Source organism: Pithys albifrons, chromosome 16 (assembly GCF_047495875.1).
Source record: "Pithys albifrons albifrons isolate INPA30051 chromosome 16, PitAlb_v1, whole genome shotgun sequence".
Lineage (NCBI taxonomy): Eukaryota > Metazoa > Chordata > Aves > Passeriformes > Thamnophilidae > Pithys > Pithys albifrons.
Window position 1 is genome coordinate 5,710,865 of NC_092473.1, and position 18,943 is coordinate 5,729,807.

General features: G+C 37.8%; 1 protein-coding gene across 1 annotated transcript in view; it reads right to left on the reverse strand.

The window, feature by feature from the left end:
* The window catches only part of USP7 (ubiquitin specific peptidase 7), a 69,777-nt gene that overhangs the window by 17,959 nt on the left and 32,875 nt on the right, over positions 1 to 18,943 (reverse strand). Inside the window, exons 3-13 of the mRNA XM_071571580.1 lie at positions 15,602 to 15,800; positions 14,048 to 14,186; positions 13,286 to 13,374; positions 12,487 to 12,595; positions 7,141 to 7,271; positions 4,403 to 4,457; positions 3,768 to 3,848; positions 3,589 to 3,679; positions 2,723 to 2,805; positions 1,646 to 1,755; positions 608 to 764 (exon numbers count right to left, since the gene is read on the reverse strand). Coding sequence (XP_071427681.1) covers positions 608 to 764; positions 1,646 to 1,755; positions 2,723 to 2,805; positions 3,589 to 3,679; positions 3,768 to 3,848; positions 4,403 to 4,457; positions 7,141 to 7,271; positions 12,487 to 12,595; positions 13,286 to 13,374; positions 14,048 to 14,186; positions 15,602 to 15,800 — 1,244 coding nt within the window. The remainder of the gene's footprint in view (positions 1 to 607; positions 765 to 1,645; positions 1,756 to 2,722; positions 2,806 to 3,588; positions 3,680 to 3,767; positions 3,849 to 4,402; positions 4,458 to 7,140; positions 7,272 to 12,486; positions 12,596 to 13,285; positions 13,375 to 14,047; positions 14,187 to 15,601; positions 15,801 to 18,943) is intronic.

Here is an 18,943-nt window from a genome sequence, read left to right on the forward strand (position 1 = left end):
GCTTTTCTTCAGACTGTTATTGAAATATCAAGTATTTCTGTATGAAACAGAAAACTAAACTTATTTATTGTAGAATAAAATAACAAGCAATGATGCAGAAGACATCTGGTGGTTATTTGTATATTTGGGGCAACTTATATAATATTCCAAACAAAAACAATAAAGCCAGTTAAGAATAAATTACAAATAGCAACAAATTAACAATAAAATCTGACTTTTGCTTTTACTGTGAACACGTACACACAACAGCACTCAACTCAAGGGAAGAAGTACCTGACCTACAAATGTCTGATCCAATCAAATCACCTCAACCTGTAACAGTGGGACACGTAAACATGCTGAACTTCTGAGTCACAGAAATATTTGAAATGTTCATATATGCCTTGAAGTCAGGCTAAAAAAAAGGTAAAACCTGTTTGTAGTAGAACTTTCAGCACATACACACAAATGAGGGGATTCCCTTAGTCAAAAGTCTTCGGTTAAAAGTCAAATGTGTCAGCAGACTCTTCTTTCAGGGTACAAAAATTCTAGAAGATTTGCTCATTACAAAGACTCCATGTATGTACTTGCAACTCACACATATGTTTGGGTGCTTTTCAATACTCACTTTGCCATCGCCCTTTGGATTTAAGTAAACAACGTAATGTCCACCATGGTTATCTCCACTGTGCACTAGAACTGCGTGGAGAATGTAATTTGCAGGATCTTTAGGATCTTTTCTTTGCAAAAATTCATCTAGTGGCAACTGTTCAGGAAATTCAAACCTAGTTTTGAAAAGAATTAAGGGTAATTGTATTTGTAGTTAAGACACACGTTATCCACCACTATGGAGCATTGCATGAACTTCTAAAGCAAGTTGCAAAAATTGAACATGTTGCTGTTACAACATTATTTCTATTCAGGACATACTGCATACAGTGACAGAATTTATACTGTTTTAATATGGAATAAAAATCATCTTTGAAAGTACCTCTGGAAAAGCATGCCCTCAGTAACATGGGTAAGAGCACTTTAACTGAAATAGGGCTGGTTTGAATTCATTGTGTCAAGGTAAAAGCTTTAAAACCTGTTATTTTCTAGTAGACAAATACAGCTTTCCTAGCACAGGTACTACTAGACTGAAATATTATTTTGAAATGCCTTACAGCTGCTGCAGTCTCACCTTGGTGAGGCTGAAATCATTGCAGTACAGATTTAGTTTACAACCAGCAATGTGTGTCCTTGAGAAATTATCAGCTTTTACTTACAGTGAGGGGGTAAATGGCTCTACCTCCATCTATGGAAACAGATGGAGGGAAAGCAGATAACTAGTTATTCATTCTACTTACTCTTGTGGCAGCCTATCCACACACAACACAAAGAATGTCACACAATGTGTTAAAAGATGTGGCCATTTGTTTCACAGTCAAAACAATTACTACAAATTACCAAGCACTTAATTTGTCATTCAGATCTTTAACATTCAACCTTTTGGGGACCACCACTATGTGTGACTGCACACATCTGCCTCTCTGAGTTAAAGCAAACATGGATTTTGGTAAATTATTTTTGGTAAAACACATTCATAGGTCCAAATTCTAAAATAAAAAACCCCCAACCAATTGAAAAAAACCCCAGCACACACTAAGCCAACCAACCAACTTACCTATCATTTATTTTGATGTTTTGGTCAGTCTGAGGATCATACATAAACCTCATGAGCTGTAGGTGTAATACTGGTGGCAATGTTAGGAACTTCACACCTTTCTCTGCCTCCTAGACATTTTAAAGGAAATAGGGAGTTGAAATAGGAAGATTTTTAGCAACTCAAAATACTTGTTTGCTGCAGACACTCTTCATAGGGACTTTCATAGGCCTGATGACACAATGGGCACCAGCACCAAAGAATGGTTCAAAACTAGGGTGCAAGTTAACTATCCCAGTGCTGCACCAACCTTCCCATGAACTACTACAGTAACACAAGAACTCAGCTAATATAAATTTAGGCCATTCATACGAGTACATGTGGACTGCATTAAGACCAAGTTACCTGTACAAATAAAACTAAAAAGAAAATATGAAGGTAAAACCTCATTTTTGACTAATAAAGAATTTCATGTTCATTGTATCCTGGCAACAAGTATTTGGTCACTGTGCTTGCACCTTCCTAAGAGCAGCAAAATAATATATAGAACATTATTGACAAAATCTGGTGTATCAAAGCTGCAAAAATAAGCTTTGGTAAAGCAACATTAATTATACAGAACTTCAGCTTCCTCCAGTGGGTGAGCAAAGTGCAACTGCAAAGCTCAGAAACATGTGCACACACATAAATGTTTAAAATTCCAGGGTTCATTTGGTGTTCTTGCTGATGATACAAACATGAGCTCTCTGAAGTTACTTCTGGAGCTATGCTGCTTTTTCACTTGAGACATGGAAGAAGAGACTACTCAGAGGAAGAACTTTTCAGTCTTGAGATTGCTAGAAAAGTGAACCATTGTAGTATCTGAAAGACTTGGATCTATAAAACTCACTGCTAATTAGATTGCTATAAAATCCATGTCCCATTTTAAGAAACCTAACAACAATTAAGAGGAGCTATGTAAAAGCACGTCTAAGAAGAAACATCACCAAAATCAGCTGATATAACCTAGAATGGCTTTTGCAACTTTTTTGCTAGTTATTTTACCAAGGATAAAGAAATAGTATTTAAAAGCAGAGCAAAAAAAAAAAAGAAAAATACCTGCAAGCCATGTTCTCCTGCATCATACTTGTTATCACCATCCAACTGTTCCACTGCAACGTAGTCAATGAAGGAATCAAAAACTAAATGAAAAAGGATTGGGGAATTGTACGGAAGGAGGAAGAAAAAAAAGGAAGTTTACTCCAGCCTGCAATGGATTACCAAAAAACATTAGGACATGAGAGTTTATGTTTGTGTATTTCTGTCTTTACAAGTTTTGTATTACTTAAGAATGTCCAGAAGTGCACCAAATTGTAGAGGCAAACATAAAGATATCAACAGATTTTAAAATCATGTGTTTACAACTGTAAATACTTATTACTCCTCACTTCGCAGCTGTCAAGCATCAAGCAAGATGACTGTTTGCTGGGCTCTTACATATCCCTTTTCATGTCTTGTATGCCAAGTACTCAGTAAAGAGATGACAAAGGACCACTGCTATGTGGTTCTGATTAGTTCATCCTTTTATTTGCTTATTACTATAGTCAGGTCAAAATAAGAATTTATTTCCTCCAAGTTCATTTTTATATATAAATTATTACCTACTGGGACAACACCACTGCTGTCACCATGGCACAATATGCAGTTTTATGACATCAGGGAAAACTCCTGAAGTTTGCAGAGTTTTTTGAAAAGGTACCAGTGAGAGAATTAGGGTGGAAGGAGCAGGAAAGGGAAATGAGATAAGGAAAAAAAAAAAAGAAAACACAGGCAAAAACATTCTCTGCAGAAAATATTTTCAATGAGATATCTTAAAGTAAAGATTTCCAAATTGCTTTGCATCAACAAAACCATTTGAAATCATCAGGCACTAAAGTCCAACATGTCAAAGTATTTGATTGTGCATATCACAATGTATCACTTACTATTTTTCTTTCCCTTTATACTTAGCTGGATGTCATAATAATCTTCTATTCGTTCAGACCGATAGTCTACGTGCTTGCATTGAATATAAGACTGTAAATAAAAATAAAAAACCACACAATTTCAATGTATACAAATAACAGAATAAATTTATTTTTTTTAAGAAGTATTAAATACATACCACCATCTTCCCTCTGAACAATTTAGGAATAGTGCCTTCTACACATGTGCCTTTCATTTTATTTTCCACATTATCAAGCAGCTGAAAGAAAAATTAGTTTTTCCATAAGATGAACTTGCAGGATTTTAATTTATTCATCACATACAGACAACTACTTCACTGATCAGACTCTACATCACTTAGACAAAAATGATGCCTGTTTGTACCGGCATCTCCTTTCTAGTCCTTTAAATCCTTCTTTTCCCCCTAAAAACTACACTGGTAACTACTCCAGCTACATTTCTTTGAATCTGGAAAACCCCTCAGAGGTAACAATGTATTTGCATCTTCAAAACTGCATTTCTCTCCATGGCTATAAAAGCACCACCAGCACATGTTCCAGTTACTTTCAAGCATCCCTATTCTTCCTTCAAATTCCTCACCCACAAGCAATGTCATTCCTAAAGAGAGGTAAACTAAGGCAAAAACTCTGTGTTCAAAACCTAATTAAAATTAATCAAGGCCACTATTACTCAGATAGTTAGAAAATTTTATTTTATATATATATATATATATATATATATACACACACACACATATGGTATCAAAAGACAACATTACACTTCACAGATCAGAAAGAAATAGTATGGACTTACCACTCGACATAATTCCTGGACATCATGTTGCATGAAGCTGTCTAAAGTTTCCCACCTTTGTAAGGCAAATAAACACAACATTACTAATTGTGAAGAAAACTTACAGCTCAAAAGACATTCCTGTGACTTCTTTGCAGACTGAGAACCCAATACACAGCAAGAAATAAAGACTTAGCACTGCCTGTGCACAGGTTCTCTAGTTCTGTAGGATTTCCCTAGCAGGAAGAAGGGACACTGAAGTTGTGAGACATTTTGGCAGCTGTTCTGTGGCCACCTGCCTTCTCCTCTGTGGGACAGGGGATAGGGACCAGGAGCCAGCTGGAGAGGCAGGAGAATTCTCCCAGTCTACAACCTAGTCTCAGTTCATGCCAAAAAAACTCTTAAGGAAAGGCCTGGGAGCAATTCAATGCTGACAGAATAGTTTCCACAGCACGTTTCTAGCTGCCTCTCTTCTGAGGGCTCTTCAGGTGCAGTCAAGTACCATTCAGGGATTATTTCAGCACATGAAAGGAAGCAAACGGAGTTACAGGAAGTACTGGCTCCTTTGTGCTCATCTGAACAGTTAATCCTGGGCACACAGCAACTCCAAGGAGGCCTTCAGGGTTCTGAACTGTCCATATACAGACAGGGGTGAGAGCAGCAGTCTGGAGATGCCTCAGAGCCAATGAAGGGACTCAGCACTACTGCCTTCAATGAAACAAGAAACTTAAATGTCTCTGGTTCCCCCATGAAATACTTTCTCCTGTGAGCTCTTTAACTTCAACTCAAGAATGCATTTTAAGTCCCTGGCAACTCCTTTTGCAGCAGCCCCCACTGCTAACTGTATGAAATAAGCTCTGCTTACAGGCTCCAGCTTAGCATGATGTTCCACCCCAGCCCTGGAAGCCACCGGCACAGGGGGAATCGGGAGCACTACTGACTTTATCTTCCCTCCCACTCTCCTCCCCGTGACTCACCCCCACTGTCACAAGGCAGCACACTAATCTCAAAAGTGTGCCAACAACTGTGTGGGGGTCCACACTTAAAAAAGCTGAATGAAGTGACCTGTCAGGTAATTAAGAATGGAAAATAATGTCCTGACTCCCTAGGCTTTAAACAGTAACCATCTTAAAGGACAAAACAAAGAAAAGGTCACACACTAAAATTAGGATTAAAGGGCTCCTTCAGACATGCCATCACTTTCTAATGAAAGAAAGCCAAACTTAGAAACTCACAACACCCACTAAAAAGTGATACACTAAAGAGCAGCTAGGTAGGGCTCACAAGGTCAGACACTACTCTCTCATGCAATGGTGAGGGAAAGGGGAAACCCAGACCTGTTCAAAAAATCCTTCCCAAAAATGAAAGCAGGCATGAACACATTTTTAAAACCTTGCTCTCAGACACAAAATTAAGCATCTGCAACCCCCTCAGAAAAGGTCTCTTCATGCTACTAAAGATGACACGGCTGGGATCTTAATTCAAGATGAAATATTTACACTTTAACCAAGTCCTTCAAATGTAACAGGAGAGCAGAAGCACTGATAAACTAAATATACACTGTGCTAGCAGGAGGAGAGTATAGCCAGATAAACATACAACACTGAGGTTACTGATTTCATCTTAAAATTCCCCCCAGAAGTAAAAAGTAAAGGTTGCAAAGACAGGAGTTAGAAAGAGTCTTATCAGGGCAGAGCACCACAATGAGCTTTAGTAGCAGATGCAGGATAAGCACTAGGACAGCTGTGTGAAACAGATGACACAAACTTCCTAATGTGTTTTTAAATAAAAAAAGTGCTTGTCAATATCACTACAAGACTAGTCTACAAATACAGTGAAGCAAAGTAATGCACAATACAGTATTTTAGAACAGGTTTTATTAAAATCCCACTCCATGCTTACATGATATGCAAAGAGAAAGCTTGTAAAGGTTATGCTAATCTTAATCCTTCTGTCCTACCTTGTGTTCAACTAAAACAAACAAAAACACATCCTCAATGCAGTTATATTGTATAAACCCATCCTCAATGCAGTTATATTGTATAAACCTGTGTCTAGATACTCCAGATTTATAATTACACCCTCTAACACCATCTCATGAGAAATATGACCAGGCTTGAAGAAAATATCAGGCAGCCAACTGGATATGGGGCAAAAAAGAAAAGCAGCAGCAAGCCCTTTGTGGATGCTCTCTGGAGGAAAGAGGGTGCTAGAATGAGGAACTGCAAAGACACCTTTACTTCACGCAGCTGATACTCCTTTCAGGCTTTAAATCACCAAACAGATCACAACATTAAACGGTTTTAAATCATGTTACAGCAGCCCTCAGTGCAGAACTAACAACATAGAAATGCAAATTACAGCTATTCCCTAAATTTAAAACAGATTCATCTTTTTAAAAAGACATTAACAATACATCAACTGCAATGTTTCAACAACTGTGTTGTTCTGAATTTTATTTAAGCCAAATGCATCACACAATTTTCAGGTAACAGGTAAATTATAACCCTGCTACTAACAGCTGTGTTTGTGTACCATACCCCTTTTGAAAAAAATCTGACTTTTGGATCAGCTGGCTTTAGTACTAACTATAAATAAAAACCTGCCCAAGTAAGCTATGAAAAGTTAACAACTGACACTCTTATATTAAGACTTCTCTGCACCTCTAAAAATAACCTAATTTAAGTAGAACCTTTTAAAAAAAAAGCTCTATGAAGCCTGTAAAAATCCAATAAAAAGTCAAAATTTCTGAAACTTACCCAAACGATTTTGTTAACTTTTTAGTTCCAACTGGTTTGTCACTATGTTGCAGCTCGTAAAACACTCTTTGCAATGCTAAAGGAACACTTTTGGATGAGTCATCTCCTTCTGTGGGCATCATGTACACAGCCTGAAAAAGCATTTAGATCAATTAGTATCTGAGGAAAAGTTTATTGCTCATATTGTTTAATGCATTCTTTCCTCTTCAGTAACTTCCTTCATAGAACTCAATTTAATCATCACTTCAAAACAGTCTGAAAAAAATCTTGTGCTGGAGTGTAAAAATGTTAATTGTCTGGAATGTCTTGTCTTTGAGCACAGTGGTTAGAAAGATGTGAACAACAGATTCAATTAACTATTATTTTATCTAAATAGTTCCCTTATTCCACCCTAGATCAGTAAAGGCCCTAATGCTTTGAACACCTTCAAACAAGTTCTCATGTCTGGTATGTTTGTGCAATCAGCACAGCAGGAATGGATATACTGGTCAATACTACAGGCTTTCGAAAATAACTTGTTTTGTGAAAAAGCAACCACATGTAACCATAAAGGGCAACAAGTGAACAAAAAGAGAAATGGTCCACATGGAGAAAGATGTCAGAAGTAGCTTTGAGATTCCCCAACACACTCTTTCATTTCAACTTAACGTCATCACTGTCGGGCAAATAAACAGCTTAACAATTCAATTCACTGATTATACTGAACTGAGGAGGATTGAGAACAAAGAAATGACACAAATAGACCAAATAAGGATTAGGAGAGGTCAATAGGAACTGAAATGAGATTCATTTTTTAAAAGATGTACATCAATAGGGAAGAGGAAGAACAAACAGAAGGTGTTTACAATGAGATGCTCATTTAAGAAGCATAAACATAAGAAGAAAACAGCCCAGGAAGGAGATCAGGTAACACCAATGAAATAAAACAAAATCCAATATTAAGTAACATATGAGAAAATAACCTGTCAAGACACAGAAAAATTGCCACCTAAATTTTTGCCTGTGAAACAACAAAGAATGACCCATTTCTGTGAGTGAAGTGTTGAACTGGATCTTGGTAGCTCTCCCTGTTTTGTGTCTTAGCCTGGATCCCAGAGGGATGCAGCACCTCTAACGTATCCAGTACTCCAGTTCCCCACACACACAGCCAGGGTGGCACTTCCCGTAGGCAGCTGGGAATTGCTGGGGAAACACATTCACTCTTACAGCACAGCTCAATACAGAGGTGCTGGCAACTGGATGGCACAGACATGAGATAAAGACAAAGCTGATATAAAAAGAACACAAGGGTGTGGCAAAAAAAGAAAAGATGATAAAAAAATAGCAAAAGAAGTTACTCAGAAGTTGACAGGCCAGTTTCCTATAGCAATTCTGAACATCCACTACTTTTTTTTTCAAAAGTACAGCATCAGAAATACTTCAAAAAATAAACTATCATCAGACTAGCTACACTAATAGAATGAAATAAGACAAACAATTTCATAAAATAAACCATGTTATGACAGAAAACAAATGGTCAATTATGCAATTGTAAAGCAACATGATAATTCACAAGACTATATATTTAAATTTTTAATTTAATTTTCAAAAGTTAACAGTGAACAGAGATGATCTAAAGCAGAATCATGAACACTAGTACGGTCCAAATTTTGTGTTTACTTAGTTGCAAGCTACACAGTTAAGTAGTATTTACATATATAAGAGGGAAACATGAATAGAAATTAGCTGAAATGTATCAACTTTTAGCTCCAGTTGAGTTCTGGGCACCTCCAGCAATGGAGATCCCACAACCTTTCCACACATCCTATTGTGAAGCTGGACCACCTTAATTAAGACAATTTCTTTCCTAAAGTCAGAACACTGAATTTTGGAATAATTCTAAAAAGCTAATAAAGAGAATAATTTTCAATTGCTATATCTTTATCACCCAAATGCAGAGTTGCAGTTAAACAGGGCTATCTAGGCAAACTCCAGTTCAAATATGAACAGCTAGAATTATATATTTGATTTTACAACTAAAAGTTATTTCTTGTTTTAAAACATGAACATCAAAACAAGTCAGCATTTCACAGAGTTAACTTCAAACCTCTCCCTGCCCCCAGTCTATGAACCCTTTTATGAGTGGGTGTCACCGGCTAAAGGTAGGAACAGAAATAGTTGAATGACCATCTTAAATCTTCCAAAACTCTATAATCAACCCCTACTAAATTTTTAACATCTTATAAATGCTTTTTGAAAAATCAAATATAAATTAAGTTACTTGCTATGTTTAAACAAATAGACTCATGTAATGAAAAAAATACAAATATAGTTGGCAGTGATACATTTTTCAAAAAATTAAATACTAAAATGGTAAACCTACAGCAGGCTAAAAGTCAAACTTGTGTTTGACTCTTCCATCAAAAATGCATAAATTGGAGTTCAGAATACCTTGACAATTAATCAAATCCTCTGCATTTAGTTCCTATTTGTTTTTCTTATAGACCATCTGGACAATTAATTCCTTTCCTGTTTCTCTTAAGTAATATTAAAATAGTAATTCACAATTTACTTGTAATTCTTGTATTCCAGCTGTCATTGAATAAAAAGGTTGAGTTTATTTCTTCTCAAATTCTACATGTGTTACTACAAACCAAACATTTAACACAACCTTTCTTGGTTCTCCATCCTGTTTGTGTATACAGGTAGTACTGAAGCTCATTTCTAAGCTTAGAGTGTTTCTCCAGGCTAAAACAAACCACTTTTCAAATATGATCCTCTACAAACCTTTACTTTTATGCCTTACCCTCCCAAATTCTGAAAGCTTGACCTGAAGATCAAGGAGTAAGGCATTTTGATCCACTCAAAAATGCAGAATCTCTTATTTAACAACTGAGAAGTTCCCTCAGGAAATGAACACAAAAGAGGAATAGGGACATGCATAGGCAATGGCAATAAGCAACAGACAGATATGAGAAAAATTTTAGATATTTACATAATAAAAGGATGCTACATATAACCTTGAACACATTGCTTAAAGCCAAGAATTACTTAAGAATGGAAGAAAATACTGTGTATGAAATTCCAAGGTTGAGTGAATATACTGGATAACTTCAGGAGGGCCAGATCAGGAAGAAATGCACTGGCACAGTAGTTACTATTTTAGTGTAGTTGTATGAACATCCTGCAATGCCATCATGAATTGTAAGGAGTTTTTCAAGGGAACCAGCACAAAGCTTCAAAATGGACTGGATGCAGCCACAAGGACTGAGGGGCTGGAAGCTCTAATGACAGTTCTGGGACAGCTCTAACAGTCAAAGATTAAACCTGGACCCAGATGGGAAGTTACCACTGCTCCTTGCCTGCCTGGACTACAGTTAGGCACATACTCATCAGTCACAGACAAATAAAGACACGCTCAGAAGAGAAAGTTCCTTTGCTTTATTCTCTACCACCAAAGCCACCTGGCTGCTTAAAAGGGAGGTATCATTTCAAACACCCAAGAACCTCCCATCTGTTGTCTGGAGGCAGAGTAAAGAAGAAAGGACCTCTCCATTAATCCTCCCCCACACTTCCCCAGGGTCTCACTCTCCAGAGGTACCTGCTTGCCTTTGCTATTGTTCACTGCTTCCCCAAATCAGTTCCTGACAGCAGCTTCTCTGGGAACAAAGCTCTAAATAACAGCAATAGAAATCTTTATTTCTTCTGAGTAAGGAGGATTCACAGAAATTATGGATATGGTGAGAAGCAATCTGAGGATGCTGCACATTTTATTTTACTCAGTTTTAAGATCAACAAGTTTGCTCAAAATGAAAACAAAATGTAAAAAATACTTTTTTTCAGATAAGATAGCCGCTGATTCCTCCTCATCTGTACCAGTGGCATTCCAGCAGATGTTCAGGAACACTTCCTTAAAGGAAGCTGCAGCTACCAGCTAGTAAAGCAAGCTTCCTCATACAGCCACTATCCAGATATTAACACTCTGGAAAAGCTGCTATTTATTTTAGGGCTGAAAGTGCAGGGAAATGCCTGAAAAGATTAGTTCAGTTGAAACAAATCTGTATCAAAAAGAATTTCTTTTCCACAGAACAAGATCACTTCATGGTACATATTGATTTACGGACTACAAGACTGTTAAAACAAACTACTCAATTGGATTAGACGGAGTCATTACAAAACCAGTTTTTTCTCTGAATAGGAAAGTGAAGTTGCCCAAAACCATAAAATGCACAAACAGTATGAGTTATGAGCTGAGCAAAAAGAACAGGCATTATAATGAATGAAAACCTGAACAAGTGAATTATACCTCTGCAAAAAGAAACAGGGGCATCATGTAAAACAAGTCCAGAATTTATTTCTTGTCCATGACACTGGTAAGATCTCAGTTACAATCTACTGGAGTTTGAAGTGTTACTATTTGCAGCATTTCAGAGTAAACACCGTATTCCAAAGGAGAAAAAAGGAAATGCCAATTGGGACTCTTGCAGGCCACAGTGATGTAAGTAATAAGATGGTGAGAAATTGAGGTAGTGAAAAGCAGGTACATTAAAAAAGGGAAAAGAAAGTTTAACCAAAATGTAACAACTAGTCTACACAAAAGAAAACCTAAATTAGAACAGTTCATTTTCACTACAAGGCATACAGAAATAGGCAGAAGATGATTTAGGATCAATAGGACACTCCAATAAACAAATAGTGTCAAGTTACTCTTTTTACCAGGTATATCCCCTTCTTTAGACAACCATCTCCAATATTAAGTCATCACTTATGTTTTTAATCCCATTAAGGGTACTGCCCTGTTTTAAAATGATACATTATCTAGTATATTTTATAAAAATCATCAATCAAGCAAACATAAAATTAGTTTAAACTACAGAAACTCTAATGCCTCCCACCACTACAAAGATGTTAACCATAACAGAAAATTGAGCTGTGTAATATAAATTACAAGATGGAACAAATGTCGTGCGGGTGGATCTTTTTACACTGTTTATGAGCTGAGAAGCCATAACTGACTTTCCTATTTTAACTATTTCAAAAAAGGGAAATGACTTTCAACTTTCATCTGCAAGATGCAGTCATCCCTTTCCCTCCCCCCAGCAGTTTCTAGCAACATTAACATACAATACTGTCAGAGAAACACCCCTCAAGCTCAGGCCTTCACCAGGTGTGCTCTGCCTGCTTCCATAAAAGATAAAAGCTTATGTTCTACAAACTACAAATTTCCTCAGCCTCCAGGAAGATTTGCATCACCATGAAAGCTGCAACTTTTCTAAAAGGATAAAGGAGGCAAAAGGAACACACCAGTTTTAAAGCACTTATGACATTGGGTATTTCAATTAGCAAGCTCATTTTCTTTCACCTTACCTTTCGTAGCTGATTTGTGAAAAATAAAGTCTGTAACAAACTGTTCATGTAACAAGTTGCTCCCTGGTTCTTTAAGCCAACATATCCTGTGTGTTTCTTTGAATCCCACCTAGAAAACAGTTAGTGGTTTAAAACAAGATAGTTCTGTATTAACTATAAAGACCATTTGTTCTAAGGTACTGCTGCTCGTAGATATCAGCTACTCTTTCACTGCTACAGAAGGTTCAAATAAATACATTTCACTACTGCCTGCCAGTAACAACAGTCTGCAATTAATGCTTTGTGATTTTTTGTTTTTCTCTTTAAATATGTTCTATATGGAAGAAAAATGATGTACTGTGTTAAGTGTGCTGGAACCCAGAGCTGCACTTTTAAGTGCAAGTTTCCATTTCAGTACAAGCACTTTGTTTACAAGTGTCGTGAAGTAGAACAACTCAGATGGAGAAGTTTTACAACACCTGCAAACCAAGGCAAGTTAGACAGCAAAGCCACTTGATTGCATCTTGACACCCCCATCAGCTCCAAGATCACAAATGTTGAGGCCAGAATTGCAGGTGTTAAACCAGAAATCAACTCAGACAGAAGCTGAGGTTCCACAGCATTATGCTGACTCACACAAACAAATTTAAACTATACAAAAATCTCTATGATTGCCATGTGAGAATTCATCAGTTAGAAGTGACAAAGCATGACTGATGAGAGCTACAAATGGTAATAAGACAAAATACTTGAACAACCTCAAGCAACATAAAAACATTAGAATTATGAATTTTATTTGGTTTTAGTCAAAGGTACTTACGCCACTCCATGTGGAGCATCTGCTTGAACATAAACTTCAAAAGTAACTTTGTCCTCTTCTATAAAGCCTTTTTCAGGATCAGTAACTTCCTGTAAAACAGGAATGACACAGGAACATGAAAAGTGCAGCCTGCAACTGTAGTGAAGCATCCTGTTAGACATCAATTTCTAATTTCCACCCTCAGATATCAGTAATAATAAACTGAAGGACACCAAAACAGCTTAATATATTTTAATCCTTTTTTAGTATCTCAATACAGGAAACTTGCTCCTGCCTTTTAAGATTTTGCAGTAGTTTTTCAGTTTTCAGTGATACCTAAACTGGTAACCAAAAGTTCTGCTTCTTCTGGATAATACTCCAAAATCTTTGCAAATGCTTAAAAAGCTGTCACAATTCAAGATAAACCTTAGTAGTATTACTAGGGTATTAAACATCCATGCACATACACAGTGAACACATGGAAATGCAAACAAATTGATGTTGCTTCAGAATGCCATTGACTATCACACAGTGGAAACAAAACACAAGCACTCAGATATGCAGAAAATAATGAGGGAATATTTAAATTACCATGTAAGTAAAAGCACTCTACAAAAACTTAGTACTGAAATTTTTAAGAAATTGAAAAGCAATCCTCAGCAATGATACAAAAAATAACAGCTTGGAAAAAATACCCTTTTTAATTGGCATCTCAGTATGCAGGAGTACAAGTATAGAACTGCTCCTATCTAGCAATAGATTAATACATGTCCAATTACTTACACTCCAGGCCATGAAGTTGGAAAAGCCCCAGTCATTCTCCTTATGAAAGAACAAGTGACTAATACGACGACTGAATGATTTTTCATCATCCTTGTAGTTTATTATCTTGAGAACTGCTTGTGCATGACAGGACCATGACCTATAAATACAGAAGAAACACTTGAAACCTATTCAAAGCCAAGCTTATTATAGTCATTAGCATAATTTTTTTGTTAAGGATTTCTGGTACATTACTTTCACACGTTGGAACTTTTTTCCTCATTAGATGTTAAGATTTGGTTAACAGTTATTGAGAGCATGAACCTCTGGGGCTTTCTGAAGCCACATTATGAATGTGAACTTGGAATGAAAATTTTTCTTAGGGCATCAGTGTTGTTAATAAAGTACTGTCAGGCAATTGCAGGTAACAGAGGTTTAAGAAGCTGATGGATTTCTGAGGTGAACTAGTTCTGATCTGCCTTAAGGCAGGTGGATGAGCCAACTTGAAGTGCTCTTAAGTATCCACAGAGGTATCTCAGGTGGTATCTCAGCAGCCTCTGGCCAAGGACAGGAAGTGTTGCTTCTACCCTCCCTCCCCCAAGATAAAATCCTCAACACCAGTTGTCTCAACAGCACTTCTTTATGACCGTTCCTGTTCCAAATCACCCCACTTGTGTAAGACAATCAGAAATCTGCAGATCAGCTCAGACAAGGTCTTATCACTGACTCACACAGTGGCATTGCTGTGTGTTCAGCTCCACCAGCTACACTTTGGTTGGTACAGCTGAAGATCAAATTATCCTTTTACTGTGACTACTTGCATATGAATCCCTTCTCCTCTGGCTTGTTAATACACTTGCAACTTTTTTCTTTACATCCTGCCCTGAGTGCTCACCTTCTAAATGACAAAACGATGAAAAAGAGCAGCTTACTATTCAGAGTGAACGACAAGCTTTGTGAGATTCAGTGCAAGAATGGAGTTACCCACTGGAAAGGACACCTGGGGGGTCTGCACTCTAGAAGGGTAAGTTGCAGAAATTCCCCAGAAACACAGTTTTCTTTTAAAACTTTTGTATTATTTTAAAAAGTGTTCAAAGATAAGCAATTTTATTTTGCATGCAGGACTCCAAGAACACGTATGTGTTCATGTCTCTCTTGATGAGTCTCACACCCTGCTCTACCTCCACGGGTAGCACTTATCTGCTCACACGCTTCACAGGATTTATAGCTCAGCAGGGTTAGAGAAGCTCCAGTACCACCTCCATTTGACATAAACTCAGAATGTTTCCCATTCCAAGAAAACTGTCAGTCAAGAACTTCCCCCCAGCAATCAAACAGAAATGTATCTCAACTCTACCACAAACTTGTAGCTACAGAAGGTACTTTCAGCTCATCCTAAAGAGCGGATTACGCTTGCTTCAAGATTTAGAAAGATGGGAGGAAAAAGTACTCAAACCTTTGCAGGAATTCTTTCCTGTTGCAGATAACTAGGTAAAATATTTTTTGTACATGTTCGTATTTCTTGCAATAGACTATCCAGTATCAAGTGAGGTCTTGTATAATAAAGGATCTTACGTGGAATCGGATTCAGCATTGCATTGCAGGAAGAATCCTACACTTTTTTGGTGTGGTCTGTCCGGGTAGAGTCGTGGCATAACCATGATTTTCCATGGCAGATTCCGTACAAAGCAGGGAGGACTGAGAACTGACTCGCTCAACCTGTTGAAGCGTTCGACTGTAAACTGAAACGTTGCTTCTGATCGCCAACTTGTATCTGTAACACACAGAGAGTAATTTGAAAAAACTGGTGTTTCTTCACTCTAAAATGCCATTTTCAAAAATTATGCAATGTGAGCATGTTTGATGTAGTGGAATATTGGAAGCAACAAAAACACCCCCATTCCAAAGAGGCACTGAACTACTTTATTACTTAAGTTTCAACTTTTTCATTTTGAAAAACACTGTAACACCATTCAGGCAATTGGAGCACTGAAACTGTTCCTATTGCACATCATTTCCTTAAACACTTCTTTAGCACTAGAATTTGTTACTGGTCAAGCTCCTTCTTCTAAAGCAGCAGGGCAGCAAGACAGACATGAAACACTTTACAATTAAATCACAGTCCACTCATAACTGTTTTTGTGTACCATCACACAGCCCAGTTTAAGTCGGCTCCCTGCATGAACCCACACGCAGAAAGGATTTTCACACAATCTTTTCAAATGCCCTGTTGATACCAAGTCACCACTTAGGTTTTTTGTCTTGCAACAGTGTATTTTCAAAACAGAATGAACCGTGCTGTATTTTTTTAAAAAATCTCCTATCAGTTTGCTGAAGAATAGCTCAAGAGTAGGGTCCTGCGCTCTCTGTGGTAGGCAAAGCCTTAGAGATTTTTAATGGTCTAAAACGAAGTTAAATGAGACACTTCTTCTTTTAAAGAGCTTATTTTGACACACACAATTAAAGTAATTTTGCCTTCTTCCCACATAGCCAGTTCTTCATATACCACAATCTGTTGTGCTTCTGTTGTACACAGCTATAACAGGGTGCTGGCGACTGTGACAGCTTCAGCAAGGCACAGGGCTGGGCTCTCTTTACTGTGACGTGCCTCATATTGCACACAGGGAAGAAATAACTGCAACTTATCCCAGCAACTCTACAGGGCAGGGATGCACAAGATGCTCTTCCGTGGTTGCAGCCTGCCACTTGTGCAACATGGTTTGGTTTGCTGCTGGGTGTGAGGAGGTCCCAACAGCACAGAGGGCAACAGGCAGCACTTGTGGCTATTCTCATACCACCCACAGGGATGCAGAATTGAAGATGTGCCACACATGCAGTGACACCTGAAATGAAAAAGCACTGAGGTACAACACCACCAAACTAGAAACTGCATTGTGAAATTGTGGCAAGGCACACACTATACAACCAAGGTGTTCTTTCTGTGCATGGACAGTAGTGGTTCACTCAGCTTGGCATGGCACCAGAGACAGTATTGAACCATTTTTTCTCAACACTCTTGATTACCACATGCAACAATGTAAAGATTATGAAGTTCAATACAGAAAATGAACAAGTTTTATCCACAGCTGCCAGGCAGCTTTGACAGATTTCATTCTTCTCCCTTGCGAAACAGCTTTCAAGCATTTGTCCTACTTCTGAACAGCAACCCAGCTGATCTAATTTGTGTATGGCCTGACAGCCCTAAGCATTCCCAACCGTCTCGTGACAGTAGTACAGTCCAAACCAGCTTCCTTTGCCCTCTACACCTGCACTGACCTTCCTTGGTGTTACCCCAGTGCTGCCAGCTTCCTCAGCATCACAAGAGTTCAAAGGGTTGCTTTCTGCTTTTTCCCTACATGTAAGTGTAGTTAAATAGTAGTCTATCACTTACTTAAAAACAGTTCTCTACCCTTGTCACTACTCACTCTCTGTTGACAGAGTAGAGAGCTGGTGGTCTGCAACCAAAAGCCAGACAAGCTGTAGCCAGAGGAGCTGTACACTCTCAGACTTGGTTTGCAGGCAGGATAAACCAATCTGTAACATGCTTAACAATCTAAAAATCAGTCTTCTGTCACATGTATCTCAAACCAGTTCAAGTCTTCCTCCCTACTCACAGTAAGATCAGTGCTTCTGAGCACAGTCCAAGCTTCCAAAAAAATGGAGCCAAGTTTGGTTTCTGCCTCTTTGGATGCAGCTTTCAGAGCACTTCAGTACAAGGATGCAGCAGTGCTGCTACAGCGTCAGCTAAAAAACGCAGCCCACGCAGCATCTGCAGATGCTTCAGAGAAAGTTTGCCTGTATTTCTTGATTTCTTTTCAGGAAAACCTGTGCAAGAGACCTCAACCAGGGAAGAACGCTCTTCTCTGTAAAATATTTCAGCAACCACTAGGAAGTACTCCACAAAAATGCAGCCTCATAACACAGGTCAACCCTAAAATAGAAGTTTCTTTAAAAACAATAACCTTCCTTTCCTTCTAGAAAGCCCATTTTTTAGCAAGTATAATCGATTAAAATGCAGTTTACACAGCAAACATGACAATTTTTCTGAGCACATCAACAAATAAAACCTTTTTTCGCCATCACAAACATGTCCACCAGTTTCCAGTAAAAGACTGCAATTGGCAGCAGGATAATTTAGTAGTAAGTGGCAAGTTAGACGTCTATAAATCCCCAAACTACAAATCTAACACATGATCCTGAACACAACGTAGAAAGAACACACCCAGCTGACAGTGCCTGACAAAGTTACATGCAACAGATTGTATTTGCTATGTGGAAAAGATTTTTTCACTGATGAGATGAATGCCACAATCAGCATCTTGATACAACAAAAATCGTTCAAATCAGAGATCAAAATACTGAATATGATCCATTTTAAGACTGAAGCACCTATTGAAATGTTTATACTTTTGAGACAAGCAGATTTCTTTATTCTATTAGCAAATTTTGCTACCATTAAGTTGCACTGAGGTTATTAAAATATTCTGAACCTGCATTATTAATGAGGAAACTGACTGAATATTCTATGAATATTTTAATAATGATCCAAATACAGCATGCAATACCAGCATATGGCTAAGACTGATGCTTCTGAAGGCCCCCCAGCCTCTGCAATTTTTCACAGAAATGGGACTTCAGGAGGTAATTGCAAAGCTGGGAGTTTATGTTTAGCTTGGGACCTTCTGTTTGAACTTTAACTTCTAAGAGAATTTATTCTGTTTGCTGTTTTGAATACTGATGCACTTGCGACCAAAATTCAATTAGAATCTTATTATTTTTCACTTTAGCTGTAGAAGCTGCTATTCCAGCTCACAAAGCCTGGTTCATTAAGTCACTCTCCTTACAAAGCACACCACATTCCTTCAGCTGGTCGTTTTTAATTGCCAAGACATCATACAGAGCAACAACAGGTACAAG